Here is a 21,178-nt window from a genome sequence, read left to right as displayed (position 1 = left end):
ATGTGGTTAAGTATTTGGGCCAATTTGATTTGAAGCCCAAAATTTTTTTTGAAGCTGTATTTTTCGTTGAAGAAAAATTCTGTATTCCTGTTTGGGCTTAGTCTCACCAATAATAATAATAACAATAATAATAATAATAATAATATGTGAAAGTAGGCTATGTGTAGTACTATTGATGAAGATGAAAGAAAATTAAGAATTTTTTTGATTTGTTTTTTGTACATGAATAGCCCTTATATGCAGGGATTGACAAAAAAAAAAAGCAAAATGTATTTAGGGTTGCAGACTAAAACAAGTATAAATTTCTTTTGAGAATATAAAATTATATGATAAGAATATAAATTAAAAGATAAATTTAATAGTATTATTAGTTTGAAATTATAAAATTTGAAATAAAAAAAAATAGTAGAATAAATTTCAAAATTTGAAATTATTAAAAATTTGAAAAAAAATTAAAATTTAAAATTTTTGAAAATTGACACTATTGGTAATTAACGTTATAAAATAAATTTTAAAATTTAATTTAATAATTTAATTTAATTTTTAAAAAAAAATTTTCGTATTATTGTATTTATATGATTAATTTAAATTATTTGAATAAAATTAAATTAATTAAAAAAATAAAAATATACCAATAGAATTCAAATCGTACAAAAATAAAAATAAAAAAACTCTTATAGTAGTACTTTTGTTTAAATTTTTTCATTAAAATTACTAATTGAAAAATTTATTCTATAACGTTAATTACCAATAATTTTAAATTTAAAAAATTCCAAAAATTTTATTTTTTTCTTCAAATTTTTAATAATTTCAAATTCTGAAATTCATTCTATTACCTTTATTTATTTTAAGTTTTAAAATTTCACACTAATAATACTATTAGACTTATCTTTTAGTTTATATTAGTATTTTTATCCGTAATGTTATTACGGGAATATACATTTTTTAAAATTATGGTTTATTTTGTTCTGACAGTATAGATTATATATGGCACAAAAGATTTATAAAATTAAACTACTTTTACAAATAAAAAGTCATAGGTTGACAAAAATCTCTGGCTAAAAAGACCAAGGTATCTATAGATAAAAAATCAAATAATAAGATTTTTAGTTATTATTTTTATATGAAAAAGTTTAATTTTTATTAATAATTAATTTTAACATTCGTTATCCAAAATTTGAAACAATTAACGTGTATACATTTACATTTAATTAGGTGGTAAGTCTGTTGCACAAATAAAAATAATTAGGTGTTAATATTTTTTCTCTTCATGTCTATAAAAGTATAATTAGATATTAGCATAAAAAATTATACTGATAGTTATAATATTAACTCAAAATTAATTTTTTTTAGAACAATTGAATCTTGATTCTAACTTTTAATTATAACATTAGTATTCTCTCCAAATTATATGTAATAAATATTTGAAAGAACAGAAATAAAAATATAGTAAAAATTTCAAACTAAATAAAAAATTAAAATAATATGTATATAATAATAATTTTCTTTATTTGAATTATATTATTTTGTTAATTTTATTTTTTGTAGAACAGAAAGGTAAAAAAAATTAGAGAATGAGAGAAAAGAGAGAGAAAGATAAAGATGAAGAGTGAGAGTTTGTTAATTTTTAAAAAAAAAATTTTATTTTAATTATAATAAAAAATATCGAATAAAATATTTTGATTTGTCAAATTACTAATATAAAATATAAATTATATATAGAATAGAAATGGTAGAGAGAAATAGAAAAATAGAGAGAGGTAGAGGAGAGAGTTTAGGAATAGAGTTTATTAATTTTAGAAAAAGATATTTTTTCTCAATTTTAATAAGAGAGTGTCATGTGACTCATTTGATTATTAAATTAGATAGTAATATATGATACATAATATAGGTATATTTTAATTTCAATTTCTCAATTTTAATTTTATTGCAATTAAAGAATGTCATGTTGCATATTCTGATTGTCAAATTAGTAATTAGTCATTGATATTAATATTAATATTAATAATGATATATAAAATAGATAGAGTGATTGAAGGAATGAGAGAGCTGGAAAAAAGAAGAGGGAGGAGGGGAAAATGCTTTAATTTTGGAAGAAAAGATTTGGTTTTAATTGCAATGAGAGAGTGGCATGTGACACATTTTAGTTATAAAATTAGTGTAGAGAGGAGGGACGCATTCTTTAATTTTGAAGGAAAGATTTAATTTCAATTACAATGAGGGAATGACATGTGGCATATTTTGGTTGTAAAATTAATAAGAAAGAGAGGATAATTCTTTAATTTTAGAGAGAAAGATTTAATTCTAATTATAATAAAAAAGTAACATGTGACACATTTTGATTGTAAAATTAAAAATATATAATATAATAGAATATAATAGATAATAAATTCTTATCATATAATTTTATATTCTTAAAATACATACTTGTTTTACTATGAAATTATAAACATTTTTTTTTGTCAATTCCGGCATATAAGAGCTATTTTAACCAACAAATTAAAACTTCTCGTAACTTTTTTCATATTCATCAATAGTACTACATATAACCTTTGGCTACCAAAAATGCAACCTCCAGCATTACCAAAAAGCCCAACATATTACTCACCTTTATTAACTTATAATCTAACCTCTCTAATTAACTCACTCCCCAACAATTTCTGTCCCCTCTGAGTCCCTGTCCGCGCGTGTTAACACCGCACTGCCAGGCGTCAAGCGTTCTAAGAGGCCACGCATCTTCCGCACCTGCTGAAAATTTTTTTGTTCAGCACCGTAGCATTGGCCATATATTTATACACAATAATATAGTAAGTGATTTTTTGTGATAACAACTTACCATAGTATATTTTTTTTAACACGGAGCCACGGTCTAGGCCCAAAACAAGAGGCAAATGAAAAACAGAGAAAGGAATCTGCTCTCCTACGTGCACGGTAGTGCAGAATTCCAGCAGCAGCAACCATTGAAACGCCGCTAGCCTTCCCTCCTCCAGGTATGTTGAAACGCCACTTCCCGCTCTAAATTCTTTAACTGAATAATTTGGTTTAGGATCGAAGAAGTCTCTTTTTGCAAAATGCCCTGTGATGCAGTTACCGAATTACTTCCAATCATAATAAGTAAAACCCCAAACTATTGTTAAACCCTGATTCCTAAATTATGGGAAACGAGTTCTAGAAACTGCTAGTGTTTTTCCTCCATCATCCTTCAACAAGTAGCACGATTGGTTCTGAGAGTCTGATGCTATTTCGTTTTTGTCTACTTTGATCTCATTCCTTTGTCCGTGCTTCACATTTTTTATGCAATTTTTGTGCTTCATTATTATTCACTGAATTGACATCTTATAATTATGTGCAGAACCGGAACTTGTAGTGAGAATTGGAGTCAAGTAAAAGAAGAAATGGCGTTCAGAGGCAAAGAGATGATGAAGAAAGTGTTGAAGAGAGTTGGAGAGAACAATTTGAACCCAAGAGTGAAGGAATCGCTGGAGAAATGTATACCTCGAAGCAAGGTTGTAATGGGTCGTGCCAAACGCGGTCTATTTGCCGGTAGACACATTCAGTTCGGCAACAGTGTTAGTGAGGATGGCGGTAACAAGTTCGTAGCTTGATGCTTTTTTAATTTTACTTTTCTTATTTGCAGCTTCTTCTTTAAATGATGTTAAAAATGTTTGTGCTTTAGCTTTTAGTTGTAGATTCATATTTTTGCGGATTCTGAATTGTTTGAATGCCATAGGTTAGTGTTACTGTTTATGTGCCTCTGTTTAACTGTTGAATTTTTTGAGAAGCGTTTTAGGATATGGTATTGGAGCTTTTTAGGGCCAAGTGTTGAGTTCTTTCTTCATTTTTACATTTCAGCACTAGCTAGACTGCACTTGTGTATTGCTAGAGGCTAATGTATCTTTACTTTATACTATGTCCATGATGATATTTAAATCCTCTATTATGAGTCTACTTGAAGTTACTTTTTAAAATGGATTTGGCTACATAATGGTATGAATGAGTATGCAGTAGTTTCAAATGGCTTCAGTCCGTAATCAAAGAATAACTCCTTTACAGCCATTCAGAATGGTATAAATGGGTATTCTTGTGGTGGTACATATTTGAGTCATTTTGTTAGTACATACTAGTGATTTATTTTCAGAATTTCAGTGCTAAAACAGAATGACTCTTTATATTTCTTATTCTCGTGATAAAATTTTATGTAAATTTTATAAAGAACTAAGATGTTTCTGTTATATCTCGGTTTATCTCTAGATTCCCAATAGTCAATAGTATAAGAACAAGGATTTATTCTTCAAGTTAGAAATAGAACGTAGTTGCTAATTGTCTTTGGATCTGCTAGGAAAGTACTGTCACGATCCATCCCTATAGGTAAGATTTATAAAGAGAGGTGATTGATCGCTCACTTATTGAGCCATTGGTAACCAGATGCAATCTTGCCAGTCTCACTTTTGAAGAGAGAGTTGCAACCATTAGAAATTACTGTCTATTTCATGGACTCTGAGTTGGACTAAACACTGGATAAACCTCTTCAATTGACTTGGTACCATTGGTTACATAAACCTCCTTGTTGACTTTCTTTTCTCATAGTTTGAATCTATCCCCATTGTTGATAATTAGTGTCTCAATTCATTGGATGATTCTTAAAACTTAAGTTTCTGAAGGATTCTAATTGGATTGGAGCCAGTAAATTCATTAGTCTTGCCCTTGGATGTTTAATAATACCAGTACTTTAACAGTTGAGTACATTTGTTAGGCAGGATATAGATCCAAATAGTTGTGCTTGCAGCATTACACCACATCTTGCAACATCTTGTTTATCACAGTAATTGATGATAATTACATAATTGTTTATCATTATGTTTGTTTAATGATCCCAACACAGTTTAGAACTTGCATATCATCGTTTGTTTCCTTGACTGTGTTGGGGCAGTTTCTTCACCTTTTAAATATGTAAGAGAAGAAAGAAAGAACAAACCAGACGTCAATATTGATGAGAACTTGTTTGTTAAATGATTTGATAGGACAAGGAGAACGTGGAAACCTAATGTCCAAGAAAAGCGGCTCTTCAGTTACATCCTGGATCGTCACATTCGGGTCAAAGTGACAACCCATGCCCTTCGTTGCATAGACAAGGCTGGTGGGATTGATGAATACTTGCTGAAAACTCCTTACCAAAAGATGGACACTGAGATCGGTGTCTTCTGGAAGGCAAAGATGGAGAAGCTCTATGAAGAGCTTGGCGAGAAGGAGGTTGTGTTCTTTGCTCCAGAGCATGAACCCAAGTTTGAACAAGGCTTTAAAGATTTGAAGCTATCTGAAAAGGAAGCGCGTAAGGAAACCAGAAGAAAAATGTTTGCCGGGATAAGCAAGCACAAGCTGATTGGGGTAGAAAGTAAAGATGGTCAATCTATTGAGGACGGCGAAGAAATCTCCCATGGTGCTCAGAAACAGTTGGTCCCAGTTTCATATGTGTTGGCTGCTGACAAGCTCAAAGTTGGCAGTTATGTTTCTAATCAATGATGTGTTACCTGATAATAGTGGTGCTGTAATCTGTATCAGCTCATGGCTGTTTCACTCAGAGTATTGAAGCTTTTCACTCACATTGCATTTTCATGGTGTAGTTTTTACAGTCAAAAGCGGCATTCTAAATAATGAACAAAGAAGAGTATTGTCTTCATGTTGTTTCTCGGTTGTTCAATTTTGGTCCTTTGGGTTGTGTATTGCCTAAATTTTTTACTGTTTTCCTTAAGCGGGAGAATGCTTTTGAGCTTTCTGGCCATACTATTTAAAATGACGCATTAAATAACCGTCGATTTTTTGGACATAAAATTAGATCTTAGAAGTATGCATCGTGAAATAACAATATGGTTATTGTTAACAGAAGTAACAAGTAGTAACCTATTACTCAGATCCTATATTAAACATTAATAAATTGAGTGTCAATCATCGATGTCTAATTAGATGAAAATAGTTACCTAATTCAAAAACACATAGAAATAGTGAGTTTTAACAATATATACTGCAAGCATAACGTGGTTAAGCCACAAACGGGAGATAGCATCCATAATAAAAGGTTCTAAGAGGAGAATATTTACCGATACATCCATAATAAAAGGTTCTAAGAGGAGAATATTTACCGATACACTATGCAAGCATAACCAGTACATATATTTACACATAAACTACTGACAGACTAGCAGACTAAGATGAATAGACGATTGCAAACTTAAGCTATCAGTTCATCACAAACTAGACAAAATCATATTTACATATAGATTAATGATCTAGCATCAACTTTTCAAGATGCCGTTACAGTCTCAGGAGTTGCTGCTGGCGCACCACTGGGAGGTGAAGTATTACTTGTACTAGCACCATCAGGGGGCCCAGTTTTGGCATCCTTTTTGGATTCTGATGATGGTGGTGGCTTGGCGTTCATATGTGGAGGGGGATTATGCTTGAGCTTTAACAGTATCTGGCGCATTCTTGAAAGGTCAGTTGGCTTCCCTGGCTTTGGACCCTGAATTACCACAATAGAAGGCTTCTTCTCTTTATCCTTCTTCCCTCTTTTCTCTATAGCTGCAACTTCACGGGGTATGAGTTCGCCAATTGCCTTCCAGTAGTTCTTGTTGGCTTCAGCATGAAACTTGTCTCGGTTTTCTAAAAATAGCTGCCATACCACAGACATTGAATAAAATCTTTCAACACAGTGCCTTTAGAGTTAACAAAACTAAGATCCTAATAGAATTGCAGCTTAAAATAGCACAACATTAAGTTTATAGTTGAGGTAGTTGCACAATTTATTCTATTTTGAATAGTAGATGTAGTTGCATATATTACCACCTGTAAACATATAGCAGCTAAAAAAACACAAGACTACAAATCTACAATACAATATGCTATTAGCACAACTAAGTCAGTGAAAGTGCAACTTAAACTAAATGGTAGTCAAAGTGTCAGAAATTAGTTAAAATTGCCTAGGCTTGAAGCAAGCATGGCCTCTCAAAATAACAAAATATGATACTTAGACTAAGCCCAGGTTTAATACATATCAAGTCTAAGACTCTGATTATCTATATCAAATACTTAAATTTTTATTCTGCTTGGTTGATGCAAAATAATATTTGTAAATCCTCACAATTTTAACCTAGTTATCAACTTGGCATTTAGAAATTAACATCAAATGCTTTTAAGGTCAAAATGAAAATGGCAGAGAATCCATCATCATTACACTCGAGTCAAGAGGACCATAACTAAAATAATCTTAATCCAGCATAGTTCTATAGGATTTCACATTTGTTTTTGGATTGTTAACCAAAACTCAAAAGTATAAACATATATTTGCATTCCCTGGTACATTTGCCAGCAGTATCCACATTTATATGCAACATTTACCAAGCATTTTGCCATTAGATAAAATCAGCTACAAAAATCAAATGATGCCATTGTACCCTATCAGAAACCAAAACATTTATGAGGCCATAAAAAATAAGCCACCATGTATTTTTACATAAATACATGTGTTGTTTAACTTTATTTTTTAATATATATTCTATATGAGTAGCTAATTTAATAGCTGATTTTTTGGATACATGTAATATGGTTATTGTAAACCACATCTAGAAGCAACACATTTACTGTTAATCGTTTTTGTGTTTTGTCTATAGTCACTTACAGGTATCTTTGCGACATAGCGTTCACGCAGGAAAACACCATCTTTTGAATACTGTTATATGATATCAACTGCCCTAATCCCCTAACTATGTATATCTCCCTTTAATCACAAGATCAGTAAACAATGTAAGGCACTTATTTAAAAAAGTGTTATTTGTGTTGGGCACCAGAGTGAGCGGAACATAATAATAACACAACTAAAATTTGAAAGTGAAAAAATGGTGAAACTTATACAATAGTTTATCTTTAGACAATAATATCCTTGCGATGCCACATCATCGACATATCTTTGTGATTTGCAGATTCGACTACAACCTCCAAACACTTAAGTAGGGATTAGTTGTCAGCCTCTTGTCTTTCATGATGACATGAGCACCATTTGACACCATCAAAATTCCTCCTTGTATTGATCTTGTACCCTTGAGCATCCAAGAGCCCAACAAATAAATTCTTTTCTAGGCCCTTTACATGTCTCACACAATGAATTGTGCGCATGAAACTTTTAAACATTTTGATTTTAATGGTACCAATACCCACAATTTCTAAGGAATGATCATCTCTTATGAGCACCGATTTTGATGAAATTGATTCATAGGTGCTAAACAAATTCCGATGCGAAGTCAAATTATACATTACAACAGAATCCAACAACCAAGAATAAGCTAGTTGTTCACCACCTTCACAACAAATCGCCGGTTGACTGCATAAAACATCTCCATCGCCAGAGGTATATGCAACGGGAATGGATCCTCTCAATTTTTTTTCTCTCAATTGCTTAGTCAAGTGTGATCTCTTACTAGTTACTATTCAACATTATCTCTCACATGTTTTCTCTTGGTCCCATTTAAAAAATGTATGATGAGAGATCACACTTGACAAAATAATTGAGAAAAAAAAATTGAGAAAAAAAATTGAGAAGATCCATCCCCGATATGCAAAACATCCTTGTGAAGATTGTTGCACCAAAAATTTTTATGTACTTTTCTTATTAAACCAACAATCTTTCTTTAAGTGACCTCTCTTGCCACAATTGTAGCAAGTAAAATTCTTCCTCTTCTAATACTTTGATCTAGTGCGACTCTGACTCCCACTAGAGCCACGTTCCGCAGATTTGCCTCTCACCTAACAAAGCATCTGCTTGCCTTGAACTCTCTGCTCGATTGTTTTTGTTTTTCCACCTGCTTTCTGATTCAAGAATAATGCCTGTGACATCACCAAATTGGAGTTGATCTGCAATTTTGTTGTTGGTGATGTTGATGATGAGTTGATCATATGAGTCTGGTAAACTCTAAAGAAGAAGCTCAACACATTCATTTTCTGTAATTGGACACCCCATAGTTGTTAGCTGTGAAAATAAAGTATTCAGATCGTTGATGTGATCTGTGACTGATGTAGACTCACTCATATGAAGAGTATAGAATCTCCTTTTCAGGAATATCTTGTTGTGTAGCGACTTGGGCTCGTACAATTTAGTGCGTGCGTCCCAAATTTCCTTTGCTGTCGTTTTCTCTAAGATGCTTGACAATACAGAATCTGCCAGACTGCCATTGCCAAATGTAAGTTGGGAACAACGTTGCCATCCATCTCCTTCCACTTGTCATTGGCAATACCTACAAGTCTACCTTTATTTGTATCTAAGCAATTTTCCTTCCTCAAATTTGCTTTGATCTTCAGTTTCCAAAAGGAGAAGTTACTTCCATTGAGTTTTTTTATCTCAAATTTTGTTGCCATGGTTTTGGCACCAATCTGCTGATTTACAGCAGAAAAATTAAGAACCTAAAGCTCTAATATCACTGCTAGGCACCACAGTGAACGGAATAGAATAACGCAACTAAAATTTGAGAGAGTGAAAAAAATTGAATACTATAATTTATCTTCAGACAATAATAGAAATATTTATTCTCAACACACTCACTAATTGTGTATTAGACAAATTTGTATATATTGTTAATTAAGGCTGAAGCATAAAAAATATCTTTTAGCAGTTATTAGTTATTACACATTATTTGTAACTAATCATTATGCTTCATGTTTTGCCAATAATCCACCTCCAAATGAAGCTTGTGCTGTCAATACATCCCTTACCTTATCACTTGTAATTAATATGCCTCAAATTATCTTTCCCTTTTTTTTAAAAAAAAAAAATTAATTAATCAAAGAATAACTTTGATATCATGAGAATTTGAGCTTGGCAGAGCCACCTCAGGTTGTCATTGACATTCTAATAGCATTCAATTCAGAAACAAAATGGAAATTAATTGAGACTATACCTTCTCTCTTTCCCTGTTGGAAGCTTTCTTGTTCTCAACATTAACCTCACGCTTCTTGTAGAACTCAACTTTGTACTCATCCGCTTCCTCTATGATCTGCATCCTCATCTCCTTCTCCTTCTTCTCCTTCTCCTCCAATCGAATCGCGTTTTGCCTGAAACATCATCAAATTCTTCATCATCATCACATTTCACCCTCAAAATTAAACCTGTAAATTCATACGTAATAAAAAAATAGCCTTCGAAATATTAAAATATCTAAAAATTGGCAAGAAAATAATATTACAGTTTTTCAAAAAAAGAAAAAAGAAAAAAAAAATCAAGATTGTGCAGACAGTATGTGATCACTTCTTTCACCTTCGCCACTCCCTCAAAGCAAGCCCCTCGCCGGGAACGACATCAGAGACACCGAAACCTCCGCCAATGTCCTCCCCGTTCTGCTCCGCCGAGAACGCCATGAATCCCCCAGCGGCAGAATATATAGACGGCGGAGAAGGAGTCCCCGGCGCCGCCTGAGGCGAGAACACGTCATCTCCGGCACCGTACGAACCGCCGCCACCGAAAATAGGTGACGAATCGCCGGCCGAGTCCTTGACCGAGTCGGCATCGAAGTTGGAGAACGAGTCGAATCGCTGAGACTGCATCCGAGGATCGTAGCCGCTGCCATCGTCGTCGTACGGAGGAGCGGAGCTTCCGAACGATGATGACATGACGAATTCCCCGGCGAATTCGACGAAGCCCTAACTCTCCAGCGAGGTTTCAGTTTCAGTGCTTTCGGAAAATCGTGTGCTTCAAAAGGGTGAAGGAGGTTTTCTAGCCTGCGGTGGAGTGTATTTTGACCCTTTGACTCGTGTTCGTTGACTTGTGGTGTTGTGCAAAAATATGTGAATGTTAATAATATAGACAAGAGTGTTTTGAGGCGTAGGGAAATTCGGTGGAGTAGAATACATAGGAATAATTTCTGGACGACATAAACACGGTGGCCAGTGGGCAGTGGCCACCTTGAGTTCTACTTTCACTGTCGTCACAGGGTCACACTATCACTACCTGGAATGTTCACACTTGGTTCACAGGCTGGTGACCGGCATTTCTTTATCATTTATTTTATTTTATTTTATTCACTAATATCTGATCTTCTGATTCACGTGATATTGTAATAAAATTTCACAATTTTTTTTTTTCAAAAAATACTTGTACTTTATTTTTTATGTTATTCTAAACAAAGAGCTCATATTATACTACAAAATTAGAGGTGTTTTTGGATTGAATTCTAAGAATTTATTTGAATTCGATCAGAAAATTATGGATAGTAATTTAATTTAGAATGTTAATAGATTGAATTCAATTCGATTCGTATATTAATAAGATCGAATTGCAGATTTTAACTAGAGGTTTAGAAATAAATAAATAAATAATTTTTTATGTTTTATTTTAATTAATAATTATTATTTATATTATATTATATTATTTATTATTTAAAAATATGTTTAATAATATTTTAGGAGTAAAAATATGTAAAAGAGTGAAAAAAATTTTATTGATATTTTTTAATAAAAATAAATTTTTTAAATATTTTTATATTTTACAGATATATTTAATATTCAATCTGATCTGCAAATGTGCGAATCGAATTAGATGGAATCCAAATTTAAAAAGCGTAGATATTAAACTTAATTTAATCTAATATTTTTTATGCGAATTAGGTCGAGATTTTGGCCATATCTACTCCGATCCACGTTCATCTATATAAAAAATCATATAAAATAATTATTAACTCCATTCACATTAATATAAAATATCAACTATGTTAGTCACAAAAAATATCACCCATATATATAAACATCGAAAATTAACTATTAATTAGCTACTATATGCATATTTAATATTCAAAAAAAAATTATGTTACTATAAAAAATTTTGATTATTTTGTTTTGACATATTTAATTATTCTACATATTAAGTTTAATTTTTTTTTTAACTAAAGATAGAGAAATTTAAATCCGCGATCTCTTAGGTGAGTATAAAAAAATTATGCTATTTGAGCTATAATTCATTGACTATTAAGTTTAATTATTTTAAAACTAATTATTTTGTTAAAAAAATGAAAAATAATATATATAAATATACATAATTACATAATAGTAAATTTGGTAATTAGTTTTTTGTGTATTTATAGAATAGTTTTACTAAAAATTAGTCACTTATATGTATATACATAATGATTTGTAATTACGTCTCATATTTATACAAATTTCATACATAATAGAAATCAAACTAATTATCTCACATTTGCATAATTCAATTCAATTCAATAGTACTTTTTCAAACCATTTATATTTTTCTGCATTGAATTTTCCTCATAAAAAATTTAAAATTTAATTAACAAATTTGAATTTAAATTTTCCTCATATATATATATATTATATATATATTATATATATATATATATATATATATATATATATATATAAGAAAAAACACTTTTATAGAAAGAATAAAGTTTTAATTTTTTTTAATGATACAAATACATAAAAAGTGTCTACTTTTGTAATTTTAGGGTAACACTTAAGTTTTTGTAATTCGTATTAACAAGGTGATTAGACTTGCTTAATTATTCAATATTAAATATACTTGGAACCTTAAATAAATCAACTGAAATGGATAAGAAAAATGAAATAATATACAATAAAGGCATTGCACTTTTGAAGAGAATCAAACATATACATAGCAAAGACATGCGAAACATAGAAACAAAATAAAGAGCCATATAAACAAACTCAAATTTCAATTTCATTTCCTAGTTTATAATGGATTATTGTTCTTAACTTCTTATAAGAACACCATTTTAATCTTCTTAAGTGTAGTTATGACATCTTTCACTGTGGTCCTTTCTCGAGGTAATTCTTTGGTGCAATCCAAAGCTAGTTTCATGATGGATGATAAACACTCTTTCTTGGAAGCTAGTTCTCCTTCTTCCATTAACAATCTAGCATCAACTATGTCAATTAGGGAATCAAGGTATGACATTTCCACCCAATGCTTGATGCTAAAATCTCCCATAAACATTTCATCAGTGGGTTTCTTTTGTGTGAAGATTTCCATAAGTAAAATGCCATAACTATACACATCACCTTGTTTGGACACCAAGCCTTCTAGTCCATACTCTACATTAAAAAAATGCTAGAAATGAAATTATAAATCAACCTAGGAAATTTCATCAATTTTATAATCAATCATGTTATGTGCATACTAAAAAGTAGCCACTAAATCAGTCACTTATATATAATATATGTTAAATTAAAAAATATATATTAAAAATAAATTGAATATCACGTATGTTTATACATAAATACATAATAATTAATTTAGTGAATAATTTTTTGTGTGCACATAATATTTTTATTTTACATTATTTTCTTAAAAATATATCCTTGTGATTGAAAACTCTACATGACCATATTAGATATAGATTCTTACAACTGATTAATTAAATTAGGCTTAATATTAATTGCACAAGATTATTATTCAACCAATCTTGAAAACTCATACATATATGAGATTATCAATTATTTTAATTTATAATTGAATAAAAGCTCAATATCCGAACATGGTTCTTTAAAAGAAAAAAAAGGTATGAGATTGAATAAGAAATTAAACATCACCTGGAGCCATATACCCCATTGTGGCTAAAGTCAATGTATGTGTCATGGAATTTCCACCATTTAGCAGCTTTGCAATGCCAAAATCTGTGACATGAGCAACCATGTCTTCATCTAGCAATATATTGCTTGGTTTTAAATCACCATGCACAATTGATATAGAACCACCATGGTGAAGATAATTAATTGCTTCTGCAATATCTATCACTATGTTAATCCTCTCTATCATACTCAAACTATGGTCTTCTGAATGTAACCACTTCTCCAAACTCCCATTGACCATGTAGCTCATAACCAATGCCTTGAAATCCAAGTTACTACAACTGCTTATGATTTTGGTCAAGTTTCGATGGCGGATATTGCGCAACACTTCACATTCAAGATCAAAACTCCTAAATGCTCCTTCTAGCCCCAAATTGAAAACCTTTATTGCAACATTCGTCCCGTCCGAGAGGACGCCTTTGTAAACTTTTCCGAAGCTCCCTATACCAAGTAAGTTGTCACCATTAAACCTATCTGTTGCTTGTTGAATTTCATAATATGAAATTCTTCTCCATCTTGCCATTGCTTGATCCACTTCAAAATTTTGAAGCACCTTATTATGATTTTGGAACTTTAAGATGCTTAGGAATGCCAATACAAGGATAGTGGCCACACTACTTATTGGTAAAATATATTTCAAGAAAATGTAGGCAGTTGTTTTTCGAGATCTACCCGTTGTTTCACATTCTGGGAATTGCAAGCGCGAAGCGCCACAGAGTCCTCTGTTCATAATGAATGATTGAACAGAGAAATTAGCAAATGGTCCACCATGAGGAATTTCTCCTTCCAACTTATTGTAAGAAACATTGAAGTAGTTCAAATACAAAAGTGACTCCAATGACTTAGGAATAACACCGGACAAGTTGTTTTTCGACAAGTCAAGACGTTCTAGACTTACCAAACGACCAAAAGATTCCGGAATAACTCCTTCGAATTCATTTTGTGCTAAGGAGAGATCACCCAAATGGACAAGATTTCCAAGGCTGCTTGGAATGCTACCTGATAATTGATTTCTTGATAGATAAAGCCAAGTCAAAGCATTTAGATTGGACATATCAAATGGAAGAGTTCCACTTAGGTTATTTGAAGATAAGTCTAATAATAACAAATTTGATAAACTCCACAAAGTTGAAGGTATTGTTGAGTTTAACACATTTGAAGAAATCCAAAACTGTCTCAATGATGAAAGATTACTTACGCAAGAAGGTATTGGGCCATAGAACCTATTGCTGTCTAATGCTAATGAATCCAAGCTTTTTAGTTGACAAAGTCCATGTGGAACAAAACCTTCCAACTTGTTATCACTTAACATGAGACCTTGTAGTTTCTGTAATTTCCCTATTCCATTTGGTAATGATCCAACAAATTGATTTTGACCAAGGGAAAGACTTAATAAGCTGCTTAAATTGGCAATACTTGTTGGAATGCTACCTCTCATGGAACAACCTGTGAGTCTCAATTGGCTAAGAGAAGTAGACAAGTTTCCTATAGAAATTGGAAGAAGGGAATTTAGTGGGTTGTTAACTAAGGACAAAAATTTGAGATATCTACAATTGGTCAAAGAATTTATGATCATTAACTCTGGATTTGATGGATTAGTAGTCGAATTATTCTCATCAAGGTTAAGCCACTCAAGGCTTCTTAAATTGCCAAATATGTCAGGAATTTGTCCGGAGAATGAATTGAAGGCCAAATCTATTCGAATGAGGTTAGTGGCATTGCACAAAGAACTTGGGATTCTTCCACTAAGATAGTTTTTTCCCATTACCAATCTCTCAAGTTTTGGAAGCATAGATCCTAAGCTTCTTGGCAAATTACCTGTCAGATTATTAACATGAATATAATTGGCTTTATGATAGAAACATTAAAGGTTGGCTTTTCTTATTTGTAATTTCATTTGGAAAATATACATAAATATATCTAAATTTCTTATTTTCCAAATAAAAAACTAGAGAACAAATGTTATTCATTTATTGAAAAATAAAACTCATAAGAAACATTTTATTTGTGTAAAATACTATCTTAATTCTTATGTAAGATAATAATTATTGAGAGAAAGAAAGTTATTATGTAGGTATTAATATTTAATAGTCTATTTAATATATAAGATATTGAAAGTACATAAATATTTTTGTGTAAATAAAAACTGGAAAGTAATTATCTTCATTAAAAAAAATGAAAAATACCATTCTCTCTTACTTTTATTTTTTATTAAAAAAAATTATGTACCTTTACATGACTTCAATCAACTAAAAAATAAACTCAATAAATAATTGAAAGACCAAATTAAGTTATGACTTATGACTCAAATTTAAAATTAAAAAACTAAATTGAGTCACAGAATTAACTTTTAAAAATTATTTTTAATTAACTAAAATTTAAAAAAATTTGGATCTTCTAAATTTTAAATTTTTATTTTAGAGGGTAAAATATGATCTCTCACCCTTGAATAATTTTTCTCTCATATTTTTTCTTAGTCTCATCTATAAAATAAACGGTGAAAATCACATTTTACCCTCTAAAGTAAAATTAATTTAAATCTTCTAAATTTTGAATTTTTATTTTAGAGGGTAAAGTGTGATCTCTCATTCTTGAATAGTTTCTCTTTTATATTTTTTTTTTAGTCTCATCTATGAAATAAATGATGAGAGATGTCCACAGATGTTGGAGGGAATCTCAAATATCATAAAATATCATTTTTCGAATTGAAAAGTGCACTAAAGCTAAGCATACCTCCAAAATTGTTGGATTGAAGGTAGATATATTTGAGGTGGGTTAAGTTCCCAATCCCAGGAGGTATGTTTCCACTGAAGTTGTTGTTGGACAAATCTAAATGCCATAGCTCTTTGCAGCTGAACAAGCTATCTGGAATCTCACCAAAGAATCCATTTCTAGATAATGAAAGCACTTCCAAGTAAGGAAGATGACGGAAAATGTTTCGGGGAAGTTCCCCAAACATCCGGTTATTGCGTATATCAACTACTCGCAGCTGCTGCGAATTGTTGGAAACAGAGGAAGGGAGAGTGCCGGAGATTTTGTTACCATAGAAAGTGACATATTCCAAAGAAGGTGACAAGAACATGTTGGAAGGTAGGGAGCCCCAGAGACTGTTACCCCTAAGATCAAGAATTCGAAGTGATGTCATGTTGAATAAGGAACATGGAGTTGTGCCGGTGAAACTGTTCCATGCAAGGGACAAGGTTGTGAGTTTTGTCATTGAGACAAACATCGATGCAATGATGTTCCCCCTAAGGTTGTTGAATCGAAGGTCAATGGTTCTCAATCTATGTAATGAAGCTAGTTCGTAAGGGAGATTACCTTGAAAGCTATTGTTTGGAAGGATCAAGTGATTAAGGAAGGACAAGTTTGCTAAGTTAGGTGGAATGGTTCCAATAAGGCCCATGTTGGAAAGGTTTAAGGAAACAACTCTATGGTGGGAAGAGCCACATGTGATTGCCACCCAATTGCAAACGTGGGTGTTGTGAGACCAATTCTTTGTGAGAACATTGTTGGGGTCTTGAGATATGTGGTTCTTGAAGGCAATTAAAGATGATTGATCGGTGGTGATGTCTAGAATTGATGCCATGGCAACATAGTAGTGTAGTAGTAGTAATGATACTATGGTTACATAGTAAAACATGAAGCTATGTTTTGGGTTCATTGTGGAGATATAATTCAAATGCTTTTAGATCACACAACCGGCTTATGAAATAACGCGTTTAAATAGGGTTAGGACTTTGAGTAATTTAGCATCAAGTTACATTAAAGTAACTTTAACCTATTTTTAGATGAAAAAAAAAATGAACTTTGTTAGATATACAATAATTTTTGTGAACAATATGAATATTGAGTTTTAAAATTGGTTTAATAAAATAAAAATACATTACATTCTCAAATTTTTTATCTAAATTTTAATATTAGAATAACCATCTACACATTTAATGAATTAAACATCTGATATATTTATTATTTACATTATTTAATATTTTTATTATTTATCTATATTTTTTCAAAAAAAAAAGGATAATTACTATGGTGTCTACAATTTTATTGTCGAAATCAAATAGAAAGAAGTGGATACTACGTCAACATATGTCCATAACATCGTAGGTGGGTCATATTTTGATAAATTCAGCAAATATTCTCATGACAATAGAGAATTCGCCAAATTTTAAATGGTTTATTACACTAAAATCAAAATGTGATTATAAGTTTATTGAGCGTTTATATAAAGAGTAATTATTTAAATTAGTTTCCGAAGATTTTGATTTTGAAAAAATGATAAATAGGTTTTTAAATTTTTAGTTTGCGAACATTTAAATTTCTAAAGATTTAAAAATATATTTAAATTCTTGAGCTTTTTAAAATTTGGACATAGCGATCTTTGAGTCTAATTTGTCTCATTTTAAAAACTGTCCCACATGTGCACCCGTATATTGGCCAAATTAAGACAACAAAAGCCACATTTAATTTTTTTGTTGGGTCTGACAGACCCAAGTGAAAAGAGGGATCGATGTGTCCAGATTTTAAGAAGGTCAGAGACTTAAATATACTTTTAAATCTTCAGAGAATTAAATGTCCATATACCAAAAAGTCAAGAACCTATTTGTTATTTTCTCTGAAATCGGACATTTTAGTTTCTTAGAATTTAAAATACACAAAATAGTCCCCCAATGTTTACTTCTACTAAACAATACAATTTCTCTCCGTGAGTCACTAACGGTTAACTCGTACATGGGACCGTTAAGTGTTTATGTATGCGTTCTAGACAAATCAGTCCCTAAAATAAAGTACAAATAGTCTTCAAAGAATTTAAAAATTCTAAAAACAATCCTGAAAATGTTTAAAATAGTCATTTCGTATTATTTATATATAATTATTGCTAAATTAATAAATTTTAATTTCTAACATTTTAGGTCTATTTATCTCAAATTTGATTATTTATATACAAAATTTTTATATGTATTTTTGTTCGGTCGTCGGGTGCCGAACAGGTTAGGTGGATAGAATAGGTGAGTCAAATGAGGGGAATCTGGATTTGGATGTTGACGAATGGGCAGGTTTTCTGGGTCATGGTGGTAGAGAACGGAGGACGGAAACCTTGCGATTTCCCAAGCTATTGAGGTGTGAGGGGGGAGCCACCTGCAATAACATTCCGACGCCCAAGTCAGAGTTCGTACAGATGGCAGTGAGAGCAATGGGATAGTGATGTACCGTGGGGGAGGGGTAGGGCCCTCCCCATATATACTCTGTCAATAGAGTGTGTCCCACAGGATAGGTCTCTTTCCTGGAAGCTTCCTCGCCTAGCTGTCATGTGGCTGACTGCTAAGGAGTAGGTGTCCGGGTCGTGGTCCAGACGTGTGACGCCCGCTGGGTCGGTTGCTTAGGTTAGATCGTCCCGTATGTTGGGCCGATCTGGAACAATTTTTAAAATAAATTATAATGGTTCTAGTTGAACTTGAGAATGGGGGTTGAATCAAGTTGGTTAAAAACACAATTTTCTTGTTCTGTTTTTGCTGTTGCTCGAGTTGCAGGAGATTATTTAAAATAGTCTCATATGCAGAACATTAAAAGAAGAGAGAAGAGGAGAAAGGGGCCAGCATGTATCCTGGTTCGGACTCTTAGTGCCATGAATCCTACTTCCAGTCTCCACCACAAACCATGGTGGAATTTCCACTATAATTCTCAGATTACATACACCAATACTATTGAATTAATTCCTAATCCAACTAGTATCTACCCCTAAGCTTTCTTCACCAAAGCTTAGCAACCCCAAAGTGCTATCCCAACTTGGAAGGGGAATCTACACAGATTCAATTCTCACCAAGTGCTAACCCAACTTGGCAAGGGAAACTAATCCTAGTTCATAAACCCAAATTACATTATAAATCTGTGGCTATTTTGCATCACTCTTGCCTTTTCTCTCTTGGCTTTTGAACCTCACACAATTGTCTTTTTCAAAACAGAAAATAACGCAAGACAGCCATAACACAAAGATCAGAATTAAGCTTGAGTAGAAGAAAGAGATTCCAGCTCTATGGTAGAGATGGTGCTCTGAATGTGTGTACTCTCTTCCTTAACTCCAAATGTTGGAGTGAAGCATGCTATTTATCATCTTGACTTCATTGTAGCTTCATTTTTGCTTGTCCTTGCTGACCGTTGGAGCTGGCACAGCTAGCAAGCTCTCCTTCTTCATCCTGCTCCACTACTCCTGCTGCTGGAGGAGTGACGAATGGATTTTTGACGGTTTAGAATTCACAAATGAATTCTCGTTGCAAGTATAGTTTCTAAACCAACAATAATCCTTTCATACAAAAGATTGTTTGTCACAAGTAACAAACCCCTAAATTTATAAACCGAAGTATTGAACCTCGGGTCGTTCTCCCTAGGAATTGTAATGAAGTGTCTTGTTATTGGTTGTGAATTATATTTGGGGTTTTTAAGCTTTTGGACAAGAAATATAAATGGCAAGAAAATAAACTAACAACTAACAAAGCTCTTGGCAAGATATAAGAATTCGAAGTCCTATCCTAGTTATCCTCTTCAATCGTGATAACAAATTGTCCATTGCTCCCACTTAGTTAACCTCTAACCATGGAGGAAAGTCAAGTGGATGAATCAATTTAATTCCTCAAGTCCTAATCAACTCCTAAAGGAAAGACTAGCTTTAGAGGCATTCAAATCAATTAGCAACTTCTAATTGTCAACCAACAAAAGAATTAGATAACTCAAGAGTCACTAATTACTCTACCAAAGCCAAGAGGAACAAAACCTACACTAAAATCCAACCAAGAATTTCATCAAACACTTGGAAGGCACAAAAGAAAAGCAAAGCAAATTGACAACAAGAATAGAATCTAACAACATTTATTGAAAGGAATTAACAACAACAATCAAAAGAAACACATTTATTATGAATTACCTTTTATTGAATTGGAAGAAAGTAGAAGAAACAATACTAGATCTACAACACAATAAGAACAACATAAAGGAAATTGCAATAAAATGGAAGAATGAATATACAACAAGGAATTGAGAAGATAGAAGTAGAAGAAGATGAATCTAAATCTAAATCTAAGAACTAAACCTAATCCTAATCCTAATTCTAGAGAGAAGTGAGAGCTTCTCTCTCTAGAAACTACTTCTAACTACTAAACTAAACTAATGGTAACTAACATGTGTTTCCCTCTTCACTCCTTGGGTTAAATAGCATCAGAAATGAGTTGGATTGGGCCCACAAGGCTTCTAAATCGCTGGCCACGTGTTGCATTAAGTGGGTCATGTGCCACCATCGGCGCGTCCGCGTACCGTGCGCGTGCGCGCCCCTATGCGCGATGCAACTATGGCAAATCTTATATCTTTTCGAAGCCCCGGATGTTAGCTTTCTAACCCAACTGGAACCGCATCATTTGGACCTCTGTAGCTCAAGTTATGGTCGTTTAAGTGCGAAGAGGTCGGCTTGACAGCTTTCCGGTTCTTTCATTTCTTCATGAGTTCTCCAACTTTTCATGCTTCTTTCTTCATTCCCTTGATCCAA

The 21,178-nt window shown here is 32.3% G+C and overlaps 4 protein-coding genes across 4 annotated transcripts; 1 reads left to right on the top strand and 3 right to left on the bottom strand.

The window, feature by feature from the left end:
* The first annotated feature begins 2,767 nt into the window (after positions 1-2,767).
* On the top strand, positions 2,768-5,677 carry LOC130960669 (54S ribosomal protein L24, mitochondrial-like). Its single transcript, XM_057886118.1, has 3 exons — positions 2,768-2,990; positions 3,353-3,592; positions 5,022-5,677. The coding sequence occupies exons 2-3, from the start codon at positions 3,396-3,398 to the stop codon at positions 5,518-5,520; spliced, it is 696 nt and encodes a 231-aa protein (XP_057742101.1). The 5' UTR covers positions 2,768-2,990; positions 3,353-3,395; the 3' UTR covers positions 5,521-5,677.
* A 320-nt stretch (positions 5,678-5,997) lies between these two features.
* Positions 5,998-10,987, bottom strand: LOC130961329 (clathrin light chain 2-like). The gene is made up of 3 exons (XM_057887149.1): positions 10,298-10,987; positions 9,942-10,095; positions 5,998-6,667 (listed from the first exon to the last, which is right to left on the bottom strand). The coding sequence occupies exons 1-3, from the start codon at positions 10,648-10,650 to the stop codon at positions 6,299-6,301; spliced, it is 876 nt and encodes a 291-aa protein (XP_057743132.1). The 5' UTR covers positions 10,651-10,987; the 3' UTR covers positions 5,998-6,298.
* Positions 10,988-12,769: 1,782 nt separating this feature from the next.
* On the bottom strand, positions 12,770-15,406 carry LOC130963304 (receptor kinase-like protein Xa21). Its single transcript, XM_057889436.1, has 2 exons — positions 13,603-15,406; positions 12,770-13,104 (listed from the first exon to the last, which is right to left on the bottom strand). The coding sequence occupies exons 1-2, from the start codon at positions 15,404-15,406 to the stop codon at positions 12,770-12,772; spliced, it is 2,139 nt and encodes a 712-aa protein (XP_057745419.1).
* A 918-nt stretch (positions 15,407-16,324) lies between these two features.
* LOC130963303 (LRR receptor-like serine/threonine-protein kinase EFR) lies at positions 16,325-17,227 on the bottom strand. Its single transcript, XM_057889435.1, has one exon. The coding sequence runs from the start codon at positions 17,225-17,227 to the stop codon at positions 16,325-16,327; it is 903 nt and encodes a 300-aa protein (XP_057745418.1).
* Between the last annotated feature and the right edge of the window lie 3,951 nt (positions 17,228-21,178).

The sequence above is a fragment of the Arachis stenosperma genome, chromosome 2 (assembly GCF_014773155.1).
Source record: "Arachis stenosperma cultivar V10309 chromosome 2, arast.V10309.gnm1.PFL2, whole genome shotgun sequence".
NCBI lineage: Eukaryota > Viridiplantae > Streptophyta > Magnoliopsida > Fabales > Fabaceae > Arachis > Arachis stenosperma.
This window is presented reverse-complemented; position numbering and strand designations above follow the sequence as displayed.